At 36.1% G+C, this 22,581-nt stretch overlaps 1 protein-coding gene across 4 annotated transcripts in view; it reads left to right on the forward strand.

The window, feature by feature from the left end:
- SESTD1 (SEC14 and spectrin domain containing 1) overlaps nt 1–22,581 on the forward strand; it is a 50,384-nt gene that overhangs the window by 22,482 nt on the left and 5,321 nt on the right. For 3 of the 4 annotated variants that reach the window (XM_039696738.1, XM_039696745.1, XM_039696755.1), the window contains 10 exons: nt 5,022–5,135; nt 6,599–6,696; nt 7,047–7,102; nt 9,566–9,777; nt 13,423–13,545; nt 16,580–16,774; nt 17,365–17,479; nt 18,622–18,781; nt 21,411–21,492; nt 21,813–21,935. In XM_039696738.1, the coding sequence (XP_039552672.1) occupies nt 5,022–5,135; nt 6,599–6,696; nt 7,047–7,102; nt 9,566–9,777; nt 13,423–13,545; nt 16,580–16,774; nt 17,365–17,479; nt 18,622–18,781; nt 21,411–21,492; nt 21,813–21,935 (1,278 nt within the window). The remainder of the gene's footprint in view (nt 1–5,021; nt 5,136–6,598; nt 6,697–7,046; nt 7,103–9,565; nt 9,778–13,422; nt 13,546–16,579; nt 16,775–17,364; nt 17,480–18,621; nt 18,782–21,410; nt 21,493–21,812; nt 21,936–22,581) is intronic. The other variant, XM_039696765.1, reaches the window with a different exon arrangement.

The following is a 22,581-nucleotide window of genomic DNA, read 5'->3' on the forward strand; positions in this document are numbered from 1 at the left end:
CTGCAGCTTCATTCCTCCCTTAGTAGCAATCAGTTCATGTGTTAATTGAAGCAGTTTTATCTGGTCCTGTGCCATGCTTCATAAGAGGAGAGTTGTCTTAGTTGTTATAAAGCTGTCTTTCAGCTGAATGTTGCATATATGACACTGAAATACTTAATACTGTTAATGCTTTAAGAGATTAAAAGAACAGGATTTGGGTATAAAAATTGCTGAGTTTTAGAGAGTAGGGAGGTGGTGCTTTTTGGTTTTTTGTTAATATATTGTACATAGTAATGTGACACAAATCACTCTTTTAGTAGATGTAGTGTGTTGTATTTGTTGTATTTTCTTATTAGAGCAATGAGTGTAACTGAAAGAAAAAATTTACCATAAAAATAGAAGAAGTGTACAAATTTGTACACAATGCCAAATTTGCTATCGATTGGTGGGGTTATTTTGCACATATCAGTGATTTAAGGAACTTAGTAGAAAAATAATCTCTGAGCCTGATTTAGATACTAGATCAGTACTTTGAAAATCAGTTCATCGGGAGCAGGAAAGAAGAGGATGTGCTTGCAGTTCTTATTCTTGTGGAAATCAGGGAGCAAAATTTTAAAAGTTCACTGAGGATTTGGAGAATCAAAATTAAGTTCATGAAAAAAAACAGATAAGAGAATGGAAAAATCGGGTGGTAAACTGCTATGAATTACTTGAAAAAATTGGAGTGTGTAGCATAAGGATATTGATAATCCTGAAGTCCAAAAAATCGGAGTAGTTGTAAATGCTTCACACTTCTACTGTAGCAGCTGACAGCTCTAACTCTCTAGTAAAGAGTGTCAGAAATTTCTCATGATGATTTATCTGCAGCATCTGCTCTGAAAAATCTCAAGTCTGTAATTTACCTTTTAAGAATTATGCTAATGAGCAGAGTATTGCTCCACAGAATAAAGAATGAATAACACTTTGTAGGAAGTATCTAATTTTTGTCCATTTTCAGTTCAGTGTTTTAAGACCAGAATTTATAGCTTTTGTGGACTTTCCTAAAAAGACATATATGAGTTCCAGTCATTTAATTGCATCTCTTTTCATCTGTATGCGAGTTCCAGTCAAAATTGTTTATTTAATTGCATCTCTTTTCATCTGTATGCATCTCTGTTGCTATTTTAATATGGGAGGCAGTGGGTTCTTGGGTAAATTAGGGAATTGGCTATGTGGAGTTGGGGCATGTAAGCCTTCATTTATGTCACATCCTGAATTCTGTCCAAAGAAAGTGTGTTGAAAAATGCCAGAATCTTTGCCTATTTTCTCTTCTCTGGGATGTAAAAATAAGTGTGCTAATTACTGTGAGCTCAGGAGGGTAAGGTGAGTGGGTGGGTAAACCACAAGTGAAGGAAGCAGTTCCTGGGAGTGGAGTTCATCTTGTGTTTATCTAGGTTCTGCCAACTGCTCTTGGGTTTCTAGTATGACAGATTTCTATGGCACTGGCCAGATAAATATTTACCTAGCATTTCTTGGTGTAATGTGAAATAAAATGATCTTTGTTTAGATTAGTGCTTCATATTAAACAAATAATACCCTATGCTACTCAGCGTTTAATCAAATAGTGTTTCAAAAAATGGATTGAGATAGTATTTGGCATCAAAAAATAGGATTATTCTCCTCAGGAAGAGGTAGTCTTTGCTTTAGTATTCTGTGCCAATGAAGATCATATTTAGATTACTCTTGTTTTAATTTTCTATTCTCAAGGGGCATGTGTATTGTTCGCTTTTGGAAAGTAACTTTTCAGATTCAATAGTGTGGCTGCTCTCACATTACACACTTCAGAAAAAAGCTCCTTGTTACAGAAATTTTACAGCCTTCTGTTCTGTACCTCCTGGGTTTGACTCTGTGACATTTGTATTAAAGAGCTTTTTTATTTCTTAAGAGAGAAATTAAGTTCAGATGGATGTATTTAACATTTTGGGAGCACTTCTACATGTCCTCTTGAATATCTAGAATTTCTCTCTCTCGTCTTGACTTCTGCCTCTGTCTCCTTGTAGATGATCAGTGAAAATTGCAGAAAACAGCAAATGACATTGAGAGGTCAGCTTACTGCAAACAGTATTTCAAGCTTTTTTATTACAAAAGATACATGTTGCATGAGTCAAAATAATCTATTTTCACTGCTGAGAAATAGAATTTTGCACTTAAGGCACGAGACTTTGCAGTCCATGTTTTTAGCTTTGTCTTTCTTTTTTTGCTTGACAATTTTTACAAAGGTTGTTTTGATTTTATTAAAATATACAGCACTTGTACTTTTCCCAAAGCCCTGTTCTGAGCTATATCTTTAAAGGCTTTCACAGGGATTTAGCAGGCCAATATTGTACAGATCAAGTTTGCTGACTAGAGTAGAGCAAGGATGAGAGCTGCTAGCACTCCTCTGGGTTTTAAAAAGAGCTGAGTGCAGATGATGATTCCATGACTGTGGTCAGTAGCAAACAGGACACGTTTGAAACCTACTGCCACTGTGAGCTTATTAGCTGTCCCTGTTGTCAGAAGTGGGTGGATCAAGTGGGAAGGGAAGCAAAGATTAAAGGATTCAATAATTTATACTTTTTTTTCCCTGTTTTACCATCTGTCCAGATCTACTTGTTTCTCCCTTGGGAAATTTAAGCTCTTCATATTAACATCCAGCTATAATCTGCTGTCCAAAGGCTTTTACTTTGGATTATGAAAGCTGCTTTTTTTCCCCCCTCTTTTCTGGAGTCAACATAGTTTGACTTGGGAAATAAAGGAAAACAAAAAATCATTTCATTTGCAGGCAAACAGGGTTGTTTCTGTTTTTATGGCTGTAAATTACCTTATCTCTACCTGTGGTAATACTTTGAAGGGTGACATTCAAAAGCAAGAGTGAAAGACTAACTCATAAGGGACACCGTTTTCTAGGATGTGGTATTTTGACATCTATTTTCACAAAAGGTCAAATATAATTACTCTCTTTGGATTTTGAAACATTCTGGAAACCTGACAGCAGAAGTTTGCTGAGCTTGAAGTAGAATTCTGATCTGTAAAAGTGAAGTGTCTTCTCACTGTCCACATTGCATTTTTCAACATTTTTTTTCTTCTTTGGCTCTTGGTCCATGTACTTATGGGCTATTAATCTATAGTAGCTGATTTATTAATTTAAAGCATATAGAGGATGTTAGGTTAGCATTGCTACTACTTCAGGTTTAGAGCAAGAGCTAAGTTCTGTTCAGGAGCCGTCATTTCTGCCACAACCTAGTCAAAAATTCAAATGTTCGTTTATATTGTGAAAAGTTCACACAGGATTTTAGCAGCTAGCCCAGTGAACAGTCAATAAACAGTTTAAGAAAGAAGTGTTTCTTAAATGAGAAACCTAGAGAATGAATGGGTTTGGGAATAATGCTTTAAGTTACAACAAGGTTTATTAATAAGGTGGAAGTTTTATTTTTCAGAGTTTTTCTAATAAGATGTACAAAATTTGGGGTTCAATCAAATCTCTTTTCTGGGTGTTTATTTTTTGTCAGAAGATTATTTTTCACATGGCTAACTTTTTTTTTTGTGCAGGCTTTGCTCTTTCAGAATTTTTTTATTTTAAACAAACACCTTCCTAGTGGAAGTTTATGAGAGCTATCCCTTGCCCTCTCTCCTTCCTGAAACATCTCAGTTAAAAAAATCTCAAATAAGTGGTCTCAATGCAGTCCATCTATTTTGTCATGCTATTTGGGTCTTTTCAGAACTTTTATTACAGTAATGAGAAGCAGCTGCCCTGTTTGCTTTAGTTCCTATACCAGAATGTCCATACCAAAATTAGTTTTCTTTATTTTAATGAACTCAGAGATGAATGTTAAAAATTACCTAAACTATTACATGTGCCAAAAGAAGGAAGAACAAAGGCTTATTTTTTTCTTCTTTCTTGGATGTAGAATCCTCTGGGGTTTGGGCTGGTTACTGGCATTACCTAAAGAAACTACTAGCCAATTCCATTTACAGCAGCTATGTACCATTAAGAATACAGGACAATAGTTTATATTTGGATGTTGCTGAAAGGTTTTCTTCTGCAATAATAGACCATTTGTTTGGAGCTACTCTGAATTCTGTAGTTTCAGTATCTGCAGGGAAATGGAACTGGAATAGAAGTCTCTTTCTAGTTAGCTCTTTCCACATATTCTTGTGCCCTGCAAGAATATGTGGATGATTTGATGGGTTATGGAAATTTTATTTTCTTTTTTCTTTTATTTCTGGTTATATATTCCCAATATGCCTGCTTCAATAGAGGGGTTGTTTTTGGTTTTTTTCCACAGGAGCTATTCCAGGCTTAGATATCATTCATCAAAGCAAGCTGTGCTGCCAACTTTTGGTTTAGGCTTACATGAATAAGGCTCATTCAGGAGCCTCTAGAATGCAGAAATGAAGGCAAGAATTTAGTTTTCCACCTAGCAGTGGACCTGTGTTTTCCTGTATGCCCTGATGTAGCTGATGAACTAGATTTGTTTCCTGGGTGAACAACTCAGGCTTTTAAGTATACTAAGATTTGAATTTTTGACTACTCATGGAAAGAGTATGATTGATCCAACTTTTGCTGAGCATATTTGCACAGTAAATGCAGGCACTTAACTTTTATGGTACAAACTCACCTCTGGGACTGAAAGTATTGTCAGAGAGAGGTAAAAATACTGAGTGCTTTGCAGTATGATAGCCTTCTACTATATTCACTAGAAATAGATGGTGTGATATATGACTTAATCACAAAGTATCAGCTCCCAGCAGGAAAAGGGATATCCAGGGAGCACATTGGTTTTTCCCACTGTAAATAGACAAGATGTTAGAGATGATGCATTTATAGGATTATGCATGAGGCATCCACTGCATGTCAGAATTGCCTGTCTGGTTGAGACCCACATTAATTGCAAACAGCCAGATTTCATTTAAACATTTAGCACTAAAATATGACTCACAGAAAGATCTGCTCAAGGCACATTTCTCAGATACTTAAGGAAAGTATGAGAATTACCTACAAGTGACCTCTTTTATTGTTGCAGGTTATTTTAGTATCAGCTAACAAGCTGACACGATATATAGAACCGTGCCAACTAACAGAAGATTTTGGAGGAACTCTCACCTATGATCACATGGATTGGTTGAATAAGAGGCTGGTTAGTTATCTGTGTTTTGGGGTTTGGGGGTTTTTAATGTCTCTTTCTTGAGCTCTGAAATTCTTATTTGTGTAGGAACTGCAAAGCACGTAAGAAATGGTCACATGTGTAGTTGAGCAGTTCATTTACATGAATAGTCTTGTGATAAGTAATACTGCCTTTACTCAAGGGATGATGAAGCTAATGCCATCAATTTGTTGAGCAACCATTTCCTTAATGAAGCTCTTTTAGTAACACTAACTCTAGAAGAGCCTGAGTCTATGGTATGGTTGCTATAAAGGGAAATTGGCTGCTGTAGGAGAAGATCAAAACAAGGAGAACACCTGGACTCTGCAGATCCTCCTGGGTTATCTCTTAGTTCTTGGTTCCTGTGGTTTTAACCTGTCCTATACCAAAACCTCTGTCAATGCAGTTCCCCCAGCAGACCAAGAAGCAGTAAATGTCCAGGAGCAACTACACCCTTTAATTATTAATCAGCACAAATGTAATCAGCACAAATTTTTTAAGCAACTGTTGGTGTACATAGCTCTCCAGAACATTCTTAATCTTTTCTTCATCAATACTTGCTTTTCAGTTATTTAAATAGAATTTTCAAAACAATATTAAATCTTCATTGACACAGCATGTTCCCTTCCTGTGTAATCTGTTCTGAAAATGTGTGTCTCCATCTAGGATCTCAGGTTGGGATCTCCAGGTGTGTTGCAACTGCACCTGCTTTCCTCTGAAATTTTAAGTCGTCCTAGATAAGTTAAGGAAAGTTCATTGGCAAGCTATTGATTAATAATTTAATAACAGCAAAAATACCTGAAAGTTACTGTGCATGTCATGTAAGGCACCCAGTCGTTCTCAGCTCTGTTGAAGCAAAACCAACCCTCAGAAGTCATTACAGAGGAATTGTCTGAACACTGCACAGTGTCTTGACTGTACAGGTGTTATCTGAGATCAGAAGCCCCTGAGTTCAATGAAACTGATGAGGGTATTTTATTCTATGTAATCTTTCTATATGATATAATACAATACATTTTTCTTTTATTCATTACAATATGGTCCATTTGAATAGTGAGTAGAATCTGGAATCTTTACAAAATTATTTTAATCATTCAAAGTAAGCTGGCCAGTAGTTGTGCAACATGCCTTGATTCTCTGGCATTATTAAAGGCTTAAATTAAGATGCAGATAAATATGTCCCAAAGATCTTATAGGTTTTGCAAATATCTTGATTTTTTTTTCAGTATTCATTATAGTCAGTGTAATATTTACTGTCTCCCTAAAGAATCTTAATGCTCTTAAGGGTTTTATGAACAAAACTGTTTTCTGTTGTTTCCTCCCTACCATTGCAAGGCTGGGAAATAATTACACCATATAGAGACTGAAGTATACTAATGGAACTACTGAATAAATTTGCAGTGATGCCTTCAGCTAGCTAAAATTATTCCTTAAATTAAAACCCTCCTCTTATTTAGGTATTTGAAAAGTTCACTAAAGAATCAACATCTTTGTTGGATGAGCTTGCTCTAATTAACAATGGAAGTGATAAAGGAACTCAACAAGAGAGAGAGAGGTATGTTATTCACTTTTTGAAATCAGTGCTTTTGGACTATAAAATTTCATTTGAATTTCAGAAAAATACTGGAAAAATGATACTCCTTAAATACCTTGAAATGTGTAAAGAAATTCTAAACCTTTATAATGTAGACTGAAAAGTATGCGAGTGTGTGTATAGATGGATGCTCATTCGACTGATTACATGCACCTCCACTGGTGTTTCAATTTAATGAGTTGAAAAAGTGAGGACTTCACTAACTGAGAAAAAACTCTAGTCTTTTAAGACTCTTAGGTAGTTCCAGCTTTAGCTGAAGTTTTTAGTGCTACTGTAATACAAATTTTAATTTTTTCTTTTTTTTTTCCAAGATCAATAGATTTGAACTTCCTTCCATCAGTTGATCCTGAGACGGTATTGCAGACAGGTATAGTAAGTTTAAAAATTTGAATGTTGATCAGTAAAGTGACATAGTTCATTTTAGGACCCAAGTGGAAGGACAGAGGGCACAGTTGTTATCTTACCTATCTTCACAATGTAACAAGCTTCTTGACTGCTGTAATCTTTGGGTTAAAAAAAGTGATGTTAAGAAATGGAAGAACTCCAAACATGTCTTTCTAAATACTTTTTCTATAATCCCACTAACGTCTTTACAATATTACCATAACTTTGGGAATGCTTTGTTTCTTGCTGATGTCAATATATTTGCCTTATAGAAAGGATTCATCTCAGTAGCCACTAAATGGTTACCATACAGAAAGCATTTTGCTGCACAATTCTGACAATTTGCATCAGTGTAGTTCAGAGATGATCATCTGTCAGAAAAGTGAAGCTTCTTGGACTCTCCATTCAGCATTAAATGATTTGGAATTCTTGAACTTGTTTGGTTTAGGGTTAATTTCCTATTTGCAATAAAGTATAATGGTCTATTGATTTGGACTGGATTTTTTTTTGTGTCTTTATGGAACAAGTAATGCATAGTGTTAGGTGGTGATCAGAGTCTGAGTGCTTAGAATTTTTACCTTGTAGCCTCCTATAAACTAATGTGTGAATCACATGAAATACTTATCACAGTGGCTTTATGTGCCCTTTATGTAAAAATTCAGCTTATCTAGATGTGGGATAATACTGGTTTGAGTAAAAATGTGAAACAATTCTTTCTTACTCTGGTCTTTGAAGTGTCTGTAGACAGTGTCACTAGATTTTAGCCTAATTGTGTATCCTTGTCTAATAGTAAAGATATTTGGACAAAACAACACTTCAATTTTGTGTAAGCAGATGGCTCCTTAGCCCATTAGCTTTATATGCATTCTCTGTATTCTTAATTCTGGTAATGAATTTTTTTTTGGTGGTATGAAGTCTCATAGCTTCCATGGGACTGGATGGTCCTTATGGCTCCTTTCCAATTCAGCATATTCTGTGGCTAAATCATGGGTGTTTTAGGAGTCAGCCTTTCTCTGTTAGAGTCACTGTACTGAAAGGCTGAGAAAAAGCACGAATAAACTCTCCCCAATTAAATTCTTATCTCCTAAGGACAGTTGTGAACAGCGGGTTTAGATAAGACTTCTGTCTTCCATAACTGCAGGTACTGTTCTTTTCACAAGCTCCAAATCCATATATATGGATCTGTGGTTCATAGAATTTGATTAGAACTTAGTTCAAAAAGGTGGTTTTACCTGGAAAAATTATGATCCTTTGCTGCTGAAACAATACAATAACATTTCAAAATTACCCCAATAGAACAAACTTGTAAAAGCCTAAGTCTGTTTGCTCTGCAGCTATCTGTGCCTATCTCTGGAGTGTTATCAAAGATGAAATTCAAGATGTTTGTGCTATAGTACAGCAAAATGTGTTTGAGTTCTTGAGACATTTCCATTTCATAGTAATATATGCCGAGTAATTTAAAGTTGTTTGCTGCAATCTTCAAAGCGCCCTTGGCATTTTGAATGTCTCAATAATAGCAGTTGAATTTAGTCTTTTGTTTCTGCCTTTTCCTTGAAGTATTACTATTACTCAAGTAGTAGGTTTTTTATTCCAGTGAACTATTGTGTTTAAGACCTGCAGAACTAATGATTTCCAACTGCTAGTTTCCCTTTCACACTAACATCTCTTCAGTGACCCAACACTGTGTTATTTTAACTGTTTCACTGAGCTTTTGAGGAACAAATCAATGGTCTGGATTTACTTGTAGTGTTGTGTTTACATACTGAGAACTTTAACACAACAATAACATTCTTCAAACACTTTAAGCAAAAGATTAAATGCTCAAAACATACTATTTTTGTGTATATGAAAGTCATTGTATTCTAGAGAGTGTGTACATTGATGCTTAAGAGCACAAAGGGCAAGACAGGTGAGAACAGAATACTGAAAACATTTATTATAGTTATTATTCAGCTTCACACTCTCTGTGAAGGAGTTGTACTTTCTATAAAAATCCTGAAAGACAACAGAAATTATATAGTCAGATGTTTAGTGCCTCCAGAGCATTCATTCAATATATGAACATGAATTGTTTGAGAGAAATACTTTGGATGCTACTCACCATTTTGAAGTGAATCAGAATACTTGAGAGTTGTTTCAGACTCAGGACTGTACTTTCAATTTTCCTTACATTAATCAATGCTATTGTCAATTTGAATGTTAGTCACAGTATCTCCTTTATATACCACATTTCTTTTCTTCTGTTTTATGACTGATTGATGCAGCCCCACAAACTGCAACCAAAGCTCTGCATGAAATTGTATCATTAAATGTGCCCAATGGATGAAAGATCATTTAGCTGCAGAAATGCACTGCTGATGGTTTAAAAGCAGGCAATCTTACTGCTATTTTTATGGGTTATGTCTTTGAATCTAGAATAACCACATCATTCTGTGTATTCCTGAAGGTCACGAGTTGCTCTCTGAGTTACAGCAGCGGCGGTTCAATGGGTCCGACGGAGGCGTCTCCTGGTCTCCAATGGATGATGAGCTGCTGGCTCAGCCGCAGGTCATGAAGCTGTTGGACTCCCTCAGAGAGCAGTACACCCGCTACCAGGAGGTTTGTAGGCAGCGAAGCAAGCGCACACAGCTAGAGGAGATTCAGCAGAAGGTAATGCAGGTAAGCTTGGAGCTCTCCTTCAGTGCAGTGAGGTGGAGTTTTGAGCTCAAGTCGCAGACTGTGATTTTTGTGAAAGTCAGAGAGGAGACCTTCATGCCTCCTGTCACTTTACAAATGTCAGTGTGCTGGTTTCACACAGCGCTTTACATTGTGGCTGTCACAGTGATTTTCCAAAGGCTATTCTGATATGTAGAGCTTGCTATAAACGTGCTCTCTTGCCTTGGAGCTCTCCCTTTGCTGTGCACTGTGGCAGTGCATGGCTGCATTTTTGGAGGTGCAAATGCCTGCACTGCTTGCAAAGAGAGGAACACCTTGACTGAGCCTCAGCTTTGCTTGAGAGTTGAAAACCTTCCCCATCTCACATCATTTAAAGTTCCTGTTGCTGAAGATAAGCTACTATTTATTCCTTTATTTGTCTGATGCTTGGTGGTTTAACCTAAGCTGAAGTGCTTAAACTGTCTGTATTTCTGGAACACCCTGACAAGAATGAATATAAACTTCCTAATCAATTGCATGTTAAAGGTCATGGTGAACTGGCTTAGTCCTTTGGAAACAGCCATGTAATTAGCACTTTTAACATTTTCACAGCAGAGTCTCAGTAGAGAAAATCAAGGAAATGGAATTAATTTATTCTTCTTGTGTTTATCACTTGAAATTAGATATGTGTATTTTTAAGATTCTGTATAGTTTGAATAAGCAGAAAATTGAATAGATAATTGCTTTTAACCTTTCAACATTGGCATTTCTAAAGCATGAGGGAGTGCATGTCAAGTACTTGCACTTTACAGCATTGTAGATATGGGTAAAATAAAAACTAATCAATTTTGAGATGTCTAGCATTGAAAATATAAATCTACTGAGGAGATAATTTTGATTTCTATACTAACTAGATTACTGTAAAAAAAACCCCTAAAAACCATATGTCATTTGTTGATATATTGAGTTGGAAGTATTAAAAATATGAGAGATTAATATAATCCTATATAGAGCATATCAGCACAGCTGTGGGTATAATCAGGTGAAGGGTTTTTTCTGTGTTTAAGTTCTAGTGGTTGAATAAGATGTGGTTTTTATTGTACTTTGGCAAACTGACATTGTTAATGCATTTAAGTGGAATAGTTTACCATTATTCAGCCTTATTTTGCAATATTTGTAGTAGAAATGGTTACTTGTTTGCTGTGTGTTCACTACAGATGTTACCTGGCAAGTGAACTGAGTTCAGTGCACAGGAAGAATGTGTTACGCTCTTTTGCCAAATGAATCAGCTTTTTTTTCAGTGTGTTTAAAAGCTTTCTAAATGGCATACAAATATTTGAGAAAAACTGACTAAATCTGGGAAATTATTTCATTTCCTTTGGGTTTACAGTAGAAAATTAGGCTAATAGGAAGAGTTAAAGGCTAAAAGTAGGAAGCTAATGATGTACAGAAGGAAGCCAAAAGAGGAAAAATGCCGTGGAATTTATTTTGACAGAATAAACAGAAGTTGCCATATAACAGTACTTGCAGTACTTTAATTAGAGTGGGTGTTTTTCCCCTTATGTTGCTGGGTTGGTTTTTTTTGGTGTGTTTTGATTTTCTGCTAGCTTCCTTTACAGTTATATTCATATTTCCTTATTTGTGTACCATCTTATATTGCTAACCACTCCTGGATTGCTTTTGTGTTCCTGTTTCAATTTCACTATTTGCTACTTCTCCTTACTGTGGTGTGCTTAGTTCTTACTGCTATCTCAAAGCCCCTCTTAATCCAAAACCAATTGTCTCCCTTATGCTTTCAATATCCTGCTCTCTCTTTTGAATTGCCCCTTTTGCTTCTGCTTCATGGTTTTGTTTCCCTCTCTTTTGTCTTTCATTTTGTAATGTAAAGGCTGCAGTGATCATCAGGTGTTTTGTAAGAACCAGTTTTTCTAAATGCTGCTTGTTATTGTAACTCTGTAGGCTAGGATAAACTCTGGCTTTGTCCTTCCTTAGGCAGAGGTGTTAATTACTATTTTTCTAATATTCACAAAAATAATTGTGACCTCTTGCAGTAGTCTTGTCATTAATGATTTTAAAGTTTATTTTATGAAAATTACATTGCGTTTTTCTGCATGTCACCAATAACTCTTCCCTCCTCAGTTTAGGCATCTGTCACAGGAACAGCCATGTGCTGGCCTGAGCAGTTGCAGAGTCAATGCAGTTGTTGCTGGAAACTTGTAATGGTGAGGTGGTCTTGGCCAGACAGGGCAACTGCAAAGCAGTAGCTTTGTCCACTGTTTCAGACTTGCATGAGAACTGTCATTTCCATGTCTAAGTTTTCCAGGCAACTCTGACCTTAGAGGGGGACATCTGGGTCCCTTCACTTCTAGGTCAGTTCCATATTTAACCCATAACAGCTGTGCAGAGGTGCTGAGCACAACAGGAAGTTTCTCTTTAAACAAAAAGAACCTGCAACTGTAGAGTCTTAATTTGTCCTAGAAATGGTAAAAGCAAGGAAGACTGAGAATGCTTTTGGAACAGTGAATATATGCTCAGAAACAGTGCTTTGGCATGGGGCAAAAAAGGGCAGTGGGAAGGCAGATATGCACTGACTCAGAGATGGAGTGAGTTGAGTAGCCTTCTGTAATGATGATTGTTCTTGGTTGCTGTTGCAGGGCAGTCTGGCAGCACTAGGAAAATGGTCCAATTAGTCCCTGTTTCATTTGTCTTCATGGTTGTGGGGTTACATTGTGTATTGTATTATGTTTCCTGAAAATCTGTGTGAAGCTGTTTTGTGATTGATGTTTAAACAAAACTAACATTAAAGACAGGAAACTGCCTTCCTATGCCTTTTTACTAAGGTTCAGAATCTAGAGGTATTCCTGCGTTTCCTTACTTCAGGACTGCAGTAGTAGGTGACTTCTGCACTTGGTTTCATTGCAGCAATCTCTGTTTCCCAGTTATTTAAAAATTTATCAGGAAACTTTCCCTTATATATCATCTGATAATTCAGATTCGTGTAAAGAAACCAAAATTTGAGACATTCTGCTTTGCTTTGTGTAATATTTACATCAAAAAAATAGTTTCAAAATAACAATAAAAGAAATCCAATACTGTAGTCCAAAGTTGTGTTGCTGTGACCCTGTAAAGATAAATTCCATTAGGTGTGGCCTCAAAAACTCAGTAACAGGTTTCTGTTATTTGAATAGAGCAAGTTGGTGTGTAAGTTTAATTTTGAAACAAGTATGTATCCTATACTTGACTGTTTGTTTATTCAGCAAAAAAAGGAGAAAGCTCTCAGGTGTGAGGCTGAATAATTGTAATTGTGCATTGTAATCACTTCGGCAGAAAAAATTTGTGGTTTGAACACAAGAGGTCCATTATCTGTGTTTTGAGCTCTTTTATTGACAAGAAATATGAAATTATAATCGTCTACTTGAAAAATCTTGGCATAGCTGCCACCTGTTTTCGTGGAGCTGACAGGCTAAGGTTAATGAAAAGTAGTTTCTACTTAAAACTTTGGAGGATGTAAATGGATTCAACAACAAGATTTTTACAGAGCTGAAAAGATCTGGTTTTTTCATAAACATGCTTATTTAAATTTCTGCTTGTGTTGCAAAATTCTGCTCATACCAGTTTTTGTATAATTGATTTGCTACTTTGTTTTTATCATCTTTATCTTTCTGACAGGTTGTCAATTGGCTTGAAGGACCTGGATCAGAGCAGCTAAGAACCCAGTGGGGAATAGGAGATTCCATTAGAGCTTCACAAGCTTTGCAACAGAAGCATGAAGAGATTGAGAGTCAGCACAGTGTGAGATTTCCCATACCCTTTTAAAGTATCAAAATAATTCTAAGTACAGTTAGTTATGAGCAATGTATTTTGGTTATGACTGTCTAGGAGTTTTGCATAGTGCATGATGCTCTGAGTTACAGAGGAAATTACCCGAGCAGTTGTAGAACTAATATGGTCATATTATATATATTTGCATATTAATTTTTTCCCATTGTAGAAAAATGCAGATTTCTATCTGTGATTTGTCTCGGGTTTAGTATGTTACAGTAGTTCTTAAATTTTCACGTAGAATAGAAGGAATAAATTTACTTTCTCCTCTCTGCCAAAATATCTGACAAGTCCTGCACTTCTCAGGTGCATAACTTAATGTTTTTATCTCTATTAGACTACACTTAGCAGTAGCTGAAACTGGCTTAAGATTTTCATTGCTCAAGACCTTAGATATACTTTATGTTCATAATGAAATCATGAGGATGCTATTTTGTAACTACACTAACTTGATACCTTTGCTTCTAATTTTGAATACTTCCTAAGCTTCAGTAGAATTTTATCTTTCCATCAGATGATTAACTATAATTACATTATGAATATTCAGTGCTGCCAAAGGGAGTTTTGCTCGCAGTGCTGTTCACCTTTTCTGACTTTCCTTGATATAGACACTGGCAATTCTGTCCACTTTTCCTAACTTGTCATTGCTTCAAGCTCTTCAAGCATTGTGGAAATCAGTACCTTCTGAAGGGTAAAATGTCATGCAGTTGAAATCCTAATTTGAAAGGAAAAAAAAACAAAACACAAACACCCTAGACTACCTACTTCATTGACAAAAATAAATTTTACTGTCTTTTAGTTACATTGGTATTTCTAACCGAAAAAACAAGACTGAACCTACTTAGTTTTCACTTGGATATCTGTAACAGAGAACTGTGTTTTAGCTGGAGCTAAATGCAGTCCTTGAAATCATTGAAATCCCACTCAAGTTTGCAGGCAGCCCTACAGTGTGCTGAAGCACTGACAGCATGGAACACAGCTTGGTTCTCAGGTGCTGGCAGGTGTTTGTAGAAATAAGTCAGAAATATTTTATATCAAAAAGTAATTGGAAGACCACTGTCCTGCCTTACATTTGGATGCCTCTTCAGAGATTAAAACCATCTTTTGTCAACAGCACTAGAAAAATGTGCTTTGACTTTTCCTTTGATTTTTAGTGTATGCTTCCTCTTTCATTGTTTTCCTGGTTCTTCTCTCCTAATAATTGAATTGACAGTTTGTATGCTTGCTTTCTTTCATCACCTTCTGTTTAATGTTGATTGTAGTATTTTGAAGAGTCTTGCAAAAACATTTGATTTGTTTTGAAGATACTTTTTTACTTCAATTTATTCTGAAGTGACAAAAATAATTTCCACAGGATGCATTTTTGTTTGTTTTTTTTTGTGGGGAGAGGGTGGTTGCATTTTGAGGTGGGGGGTAATTTTTTGGTAGTTTTATTCATGAGCAATGCACTGGAACTGGTTTGGTTTTTTTTGCGCAGGTCCTTGCTCCATGGGTTTGAGCTGTCACATAAAACTGTGCCTAAGTCCTCCCATGAAAAATATGAGAAACACACTTTTATACCTGGTTTTGCTGGTATCTTAATTTTACTGAGAGCTTGATCAAAATAAATTGCTGCAACTCTTACTTACTTTAATGCCTAAAATAAAAACTAAAAAAAAAAACCCCACCAAAACACAAAATCCCTAAATTTTTTCTTTTTTTTTACTTCTCATATTATAGTTTATATGTCACATTTAGATGGATTTGTATGTTCAGTGTCGAAGAGCTGTTTTTGGGAACTGATTGTGCTGAATCTGTGTATCCATAGTACACATGTCACAATGCAAGATTTTTTTCACATTGTGTCATCATAGTTGCTCCTTTTGGGACAGATGAGAAATTTATTCTGCTCTTAAATTTTTGGCTGATTGCTAATTTAAGTTTTTCATTGCTTTATCTTTGTTCCCCTCCTTGCTCTTTTCATATTCTTTTTTTTCTGTGAACAGATGGTAGAGGCAGCTCTGGGAAAAAAGAAAAAAAAAATCACAATATGGATATTTATACTCCGTTTTGCATGATTTGTAAATAAATGATGCAAAAGCTGAAGACATAATTTACAAAATTCTAAACATCCCAATAGGAGCAAGACAAGAATACAAATTAAATCAAATATTGTAGGCCAATAGGTGGTGCTGTTCCACAGAAATGCATAGGACACTTCAAGGTCAAAATTGGAGCTGTTGAGCAAACACATTTTACTTTACAGGCATCTCAGTCATGCAAGAGGTGAATGTGATCTGGATGTGTCAAGCTGTTTTTAAATCTCACCAAATTGTTAAATATTTGAACTATTTTCCTCTGCAAATATACTAACAGGACAACATATCTAAATCTTATGTATGTATTCAGTAATCAAGCCATGTGAAAAACAAATCTGTACATTTTGAATTAAATAGTATAAAGCTTTCCTTATTAAGTAACAAGGATCATTTTGAAGTTTTTGTGCCTGGACTCTCTTTTGTTCAGAAGATAGAGATTACTTCCAGTTTGTCAACAGCAGTATTTTTTCTAAATATTTTAAGGAAATTATTGCTAGTTTCAATCACGTCACTGAAAGTAAAACTTGTGAACAGCTTTTTATAATAGCTGATCACTTGGCAAAAATGATTGTTTGTTTCAGTAGAACCAGTACAGACATGTAAGCATTAGGAATTTGTTTTAAGATGGTGAAATTCCTTTTTTTGGTGAAAGTTTGTGCTGGGACTAGGAGCCATGCATTGAATTATTCCCATCTTTCTGCACTAAATTTTTTATTCTACAATGTGTGTATTAACATCTACTAAGCACTTCATTGAGAGTTGATTTGAAATCGGGAATATTTTTTCCTTCTCTGCGAGATAGTGCAATCTGTAATAACGTCCTTTTTCAATCTGATTATTTATTAGCCTGCAGTTGGATGTATACCATTTAAGAGAAATAGAATTGTATTTGGCATTTTTAATTTTTCATCTTCTTGTGTTTCTAGGAGTGGTTTGCTGTTTATGTTGAGCTTAATCAGCAGATAGCAGCCCTTCTAAATGCAGGGGATGAGGAGGACCTTGTGGAATTGAAAGCATTGCAGCAACAGCTGAGTGATGTGTGTTACAGGCAGGCCAGTCAGCTGGAATTCAGGCAGAACCTATTACAAGCAGCACTTGAATTCCACAGTGTTGCCCAGGATGTAAGTGTTTCTTTTTAATTTTTTAAGGCAGTGTCAATAAATTAGTGCCTTAGTATTGTAAATGTTGAATACATTGGAAAAATATTCAGGGTGATGAGGGGAAATATAATGTCATTTGGAAAATGCTGCAAGTTGTCATTTACTGTAATTGAAACACTGAGAAAATTGGCTCCCCCTTGTTTTGGGAGGGAAGTACTTTTTAATATGTCTTACATTTCAGTACTATTTGAAATAAAAAGGTTACTAGTTGAAACTACTTTTCACCCCTCTTTTTTAATTTAGTTAATTGAACTGAAATTTGTTGTACTTTTTGTAGTTTCTTTTTTGTAAAATGTCATGTTTGTATCCTGTATTTTTCTGAAAAACCAAGCAGAATCTTGGCTTCTACTCTCCCACCATTTAGGGATGTGTGCTCTTGGATTTCTATGAGGCAGATGAGTCATTTATCTTTCATCTTGACTTTCATTTCCTGTAGCTGCAAAGAGAAATTTGAAAATGACAAATTTCCAAACATTTAGAAGATTGTAGACCCAACCATCTGAAGCTCAAACTTCTTTTTAAATACCAGCATTTATGTTCTTACATTTTAGTTGTCTCAACAATTGGATGGTTTACTGGGAATGTTGTGTGTGGATGTAGCACCAGCAGATGGAGCATCAATTCAACAAACATTGAAACTACTGGAAGAGAAATTGAAAAGTGTTGGTAAGTAAGATATTTCTTCATTTCAGACACACACATTCTAATGAGTGCGTCACAGAGGGAAGAAAGAGTAATGCCTTTTTAAAAAATCACCAAAATAGCAGGGAGAAAAGATCTTATGACTTCTGATTCCTCACTATTTAATGTTCTGCTGAGCTACTTTGGGATTTAATGTTGTGCTGAGCTACTTTGGGCTGGCTTATGCCATCTGCTGTGTGGTAGTTTTGTCTGGGGAAGTGATCTGGAGCTGTTATCTTTTAAATGTTTTACACCTAATATATATATTTGTTATATGCCGTTATGCATTTCATCTGTAAACAAACTTCTTTCCCCCATTAATCTTCTTTAGTGACTTAGGATTATAGTGTTTAGATGATCTTTTTGTCTCCAGAACTGATGCCTTGATGATTAAGGTTTTATGCACTCAGTTTAGAGTGCTTGTACTGGGTGTTTTGCAGTAACTTTGAATGTATATGTTAATAAATGGCACACAGAAGGTTGTTACACTGTCAAGCATATGGAATTATTTCAGTTTGAAGGGGTCTACAGTGATCAGCTTGTTCATTAAGTTGTGGGAGAAAGACCTGCAAAGAAGAATAATTTATGGTAGAAGTAGGTATGATTGGAATAAAACAGTTTGCATAAATGAGATATTCCTTCAGGAAAACAGATAGCAGAGCTGCCAAATAAGAGATGTAATACCAGATCCCAAGGGTTTACAAATTTCAGTGTAGAAAATTGTATCAGCCATATCAGATCTGTTATAAAGTAGTAACTTCTGCCAGCAGTGGAAGAACACTTAGGCTACAACTGCTTAGCAGTGATAAATATTTTAAGAATTACGTAGCTGTGTGGATGAAAGACACTAATTAGCTATGTAAATGCTGAAAAGCTGACAGGCTGTCAACTTCTATTCCTTTTCTTATTATCTGCTAGGTCATAAAATAGCAAAGCCTTAGTTCTTTGTTAATATAGACAAATGTGAGTTGGAAAGGACAGTGAAGTACATCATAATGTCCTTGTCATTTTCCAGGTTCCAGTCTTCTTTCCTGTATAATTCTGTTGCATTTTCTCTCTCCATTGAGGAAAAAACCCACCAAAATTCTGAGTGATCACTGACCTTTCTTTTTCCTTTCTCTTATTAGACTTAGGCTTGCAAGGCTTGCGTGAGAAAGGTCAAAGTCTTCTTGATCAGATATCTAATCAGGCGTCGTGGGCCTATGGGAAAGATGTGACCATTGAAAACAAAGAAAATGTAGACCATATCCAAGGAGTGATGGAAGATATGCAGCTAAGAAAACAAAGGTAAGAACAACAATTTGAGTAATTAAGATTTTTGTGTGTTAACAAGCCACTTCTTATACAATTTAGTTTGTTGTAAAGAGCCCATTTTGTTTCATGTACAGTTAAGGGAAGTATTACAACTGTAATTTGTATTTGTAGTATATTTGAATGGGACAGAAACTTCCCTGACTCATCTGTTGTAGTGTGTTCCTAAAAACAAGCACCTTTTATATTTTGGTACTGGATGGAGTACTTGAATGCTTTCCTGTGCTTGTAAATGCTCAAAAATTATACATTCCTTTTATATGGAGTTCTGAAAATATGCAAGAGGTGTCTTTTATGTGTTAGCAGTTTGAGATGGGAGTATAACATAATTACAGTAGCAGTGATGGGTGTAAAATGATGTATTAAACAGCCTTGTTTATCCTCTTTATCACAAGTTCTGTCCTTTGAGTGTGATATTTCATTCCTGAAGATAGGAAGACAAATGAGGTGGTGTTGGAGAGGGCAGGGTACAAAATGGAGGCACAGATTACAGATTTCAAATGAGCAGATGATGAGATACAGGACCATGCAGTCACCCTAGGACATGGGATTTGAGTTTTGGAAAATCATACAGAGTAGGGGATGATGAAAAATGTTGGAGGGAGTTGAATTTATAAGAAGGATGGATTTTGCTATCGTCCTCTCCCTCTAAAATTTGATTATTTGTAATTAAAGATGTAGTAGTACTGGATTTTCTGTAGTACTGCCTTTTTTTTTTTCTACTCAACAGTGTGAAAGAATTAGATGCTGTTCCCAGTAATACTGCTGGAAGCCCTGAGACATTGCAGTACTGTCCATGGAAAGGGCCTGGTGTTCAAGGGCATTGGCTGAGCAAAGAGGTGCCTCTAGGCCACAGCAAGGTCTAGTGTGCATCAGATTGCCCATTTTACAAATTAATCCCACTGTCCTTAAATTGTTTTGTTAGAGAGCTTAGTGTAAGGAGCTGTGTGTTTTGGTAGTGCTTAGAGAAAATACTGTTTTACGTCTGCCCTCTGAATCCTATTAATTTAAGCAATACTTTTGTTTAGAGGGCCAGCTGCAAAAATCTACAGAGGACATGTCACTGTGCAGTAAAGTGGCAGTTGGAATTCCATACTGAGGAAAGAGATGTACGTGGGAGAAGGGAAGACTTTGTATACACAGTAATGGATTCTGAATCAGCTGTGAATTCAGAGATAAACATTGGAAAACTTGCAGAAATTGCTTTAGTGTTCAAACACACAGGAAAAAGCAAGTAGAATGCCAAGAATTATTAATAAAGGAATAAAAAACTGAAAGAAGAATGTCATTGTGTCACTGTATAGATTGGTAGTCCATTTCTGTTTGTGTTACACAATTCTGGTCTGTATTCTCAGAAGGGTTACAGAATTGTGGGAAGTCAGAGGACTAAAACATCAATAATATTTCCAAACAAAGGTATGAAGCAGCTTTCAGATTGTGAATGATTAAACAAGGTCATTTAGCCTGGATTAGAGACAAAAAAGGAAAAGGACTAACTATCTCCCAGTAGCATGCAATAGTATTTTTTGTGACATTTTTTTTCCAAGTTCTGTTGAATCTTTCTTGTTATTTACAAGATATGTTGTGTTGTAATGTTTATTTTAGGGGCATTTTGCTGCTTTATTTATGATTTTGGAACCTATAAACTGTTTTCCTGCATTATTAGAGCAGATGATGTCCTTTCTGTAAGCATTGCATGACATGTAACAAAACGCAGCATGCTAACAAACTGTTCTTTGGAAGAGCTTATGTTTGTAACCAGTTTGGGAAAGATCATGCACACAGTCTTTTGCATTTGCTTATAAAGCCAACTGTTGTTGACATTAGTAATTCCATTTGCACTGAACAGGAGCGTGAGTCTTGCTGTCTACTTAGTAGGCTCTGAAATTGAAGTGGAAAGCATTCTGTTAAATGTATTAGCTTAGGTCTCATTGTGGAAAGAAGACTTTCAACACTTTTATTGGAATTCTGGAGAAAGAACTGCAAACTGTGCTTAACTCAGAGCAAGATAATTAGAGTTAGTTTTTACATCAATTAGATTTTGAAATGCTTCCTGACAAGTAAAACAAAGGACATAATAATATAAAGGTTCAGATATTACCATCTGTAGTCAGCTAAAAATGGAAAAATGTATTATCTTTTAAATCTCATTGTATTCACTGAGAAAACTCTGCCCCCAACAAACAATACAGTTCAGAATTATGTCAGGTTGAAGCCCACTTTCATCTGAATTTTAGTAGGATAAAGTCTGTTTTAGCCACATAAGCCTCTGTTTTGCAGAGCTTACCAGTGCAGCAAGGTAAGGAACCTGGGATGCTGCTGCAAGACCTTGTAGTGGTCTTTGGTGTTACTGTCTCCAGCTTAGCCATATCAGGAATCTTGAGGATCATGATTTTGGTGACTTGGAGTGCTCAGTTCTACTTATTGCAAGTTTCTTATTGATGTCTGCAGCATGAGGTATTTTGGCCATGATTAGCAGTTTTGATCACCTTTTCATGAGTGCTGGTATCTTAACGTTTCTGACTTGAAAACATTGCTGTCAATGTCAGAGTATTTTGTGTCTGCTGTACATGTGTTGATGAATCTTTTTGTGGTGCTGTTTAAGGTGTGAGGATATGGTGGATGTGCGGCGACTGAAGATGCTTCAGATGGTGCAGCTATTTAAATGTGAAGAGGATGCTGCTCAGGTATGGAAATACCTCCAGAATTTCATCATTCTGATCTTTGTAGTCCACTGGGTTAATTTATGGGGGCTGGTAGTTTTACAGTACTTTTTTTGCAATGTTCAAATGTAGTTTTATTTAGGGAATATGTTAAGTGAAAATAAAGGCTATAGCAAAGTCTGCAAATAGTATATTTGGGGATTGAATACATGATCTACCAGCTTGTTACCGCTCATTTAATTTTTTCTGTATCAAAAGTATATGCTAGTACTGAAGTAACATCACTCTTCTGGTTTAATTTCTTTTTAATGTATTAGTTTTTATTCCTCTGGCTTGTTTTGAAGGCAGTAGAATGGTTAAGTGAACTGTTGGATGCTCTGCTGAAGACACACATCCGACTGGGAGATGATGCTCAAGAAACAAAAGTTTTACTGGAGAAACATCGAAAATTTGTTGATGTTGCACAGGTGAAATGTGTTTTGTTTTTTTTAGCAATATGGGGTTTGTGCAGTTTCACATCCTGTCCTAAACAGAATCAATATCTGTATGGACAGTCATTGAACAGCTGTCACTGGTCTTACTGGTTTGCCTCAATGCCTGAGTGAAGAAATTGATTGCTGAAGTTGCTGATGGGCCTAATGAGATGTGGCAGTTCCATCAAGAGCAACAATGCTGCAGGTCACTACCTTAGTTAACCTTCACATAAGCAATGCAAACAACCAAACAAAGTTCATTGGCTTTTGAAGATATATCTCAAACAGTCTTTAAAATTGCTTTTGACAAGCTAGGCCAAAGCGCCTGGTCAGATGTTTTGTAAGTTGTTTACTGCTTTTTGGAGTGTCTAATTTGGACTTGTTAATTAACAGATGTGATGTTTTCTAATTCTACCTGTTGCACTGGAATTTCCTCTTTTGATAAATAAGAGTTGATGATGACAGGAGGGTCGTTTGCTGTTGCAGTGATGTGCCGCAGGGCACCTAGATGGTGGCTGACCATAGACATGGTGCCAGTGGAGTCAGGGAGACAGTTTTCTCAGCAGTGGATGTCAAGTATCCCTTGGAAGATCCAAACAGCTGTTCAGAATTCTGGGGAAGCTCTCTTTTGCCAGTATGA

The sequence above is a fragment of the Passer montanus genome, unplaced genomic scaffold (assembly GCF_014805655.1).
Source record: "Passer montanus isolate IOZ18808 unplaced genomic scaffold, ASM1480565v1 scaffold1, whole genome shotgun sequence".
Classification (NCBI taxonomy): domain Eukaryota; kingdom Metazoa; phylum Chordata; class Aves; order Passeriformes; family Passeridae; genus Passer; species Passer montanus.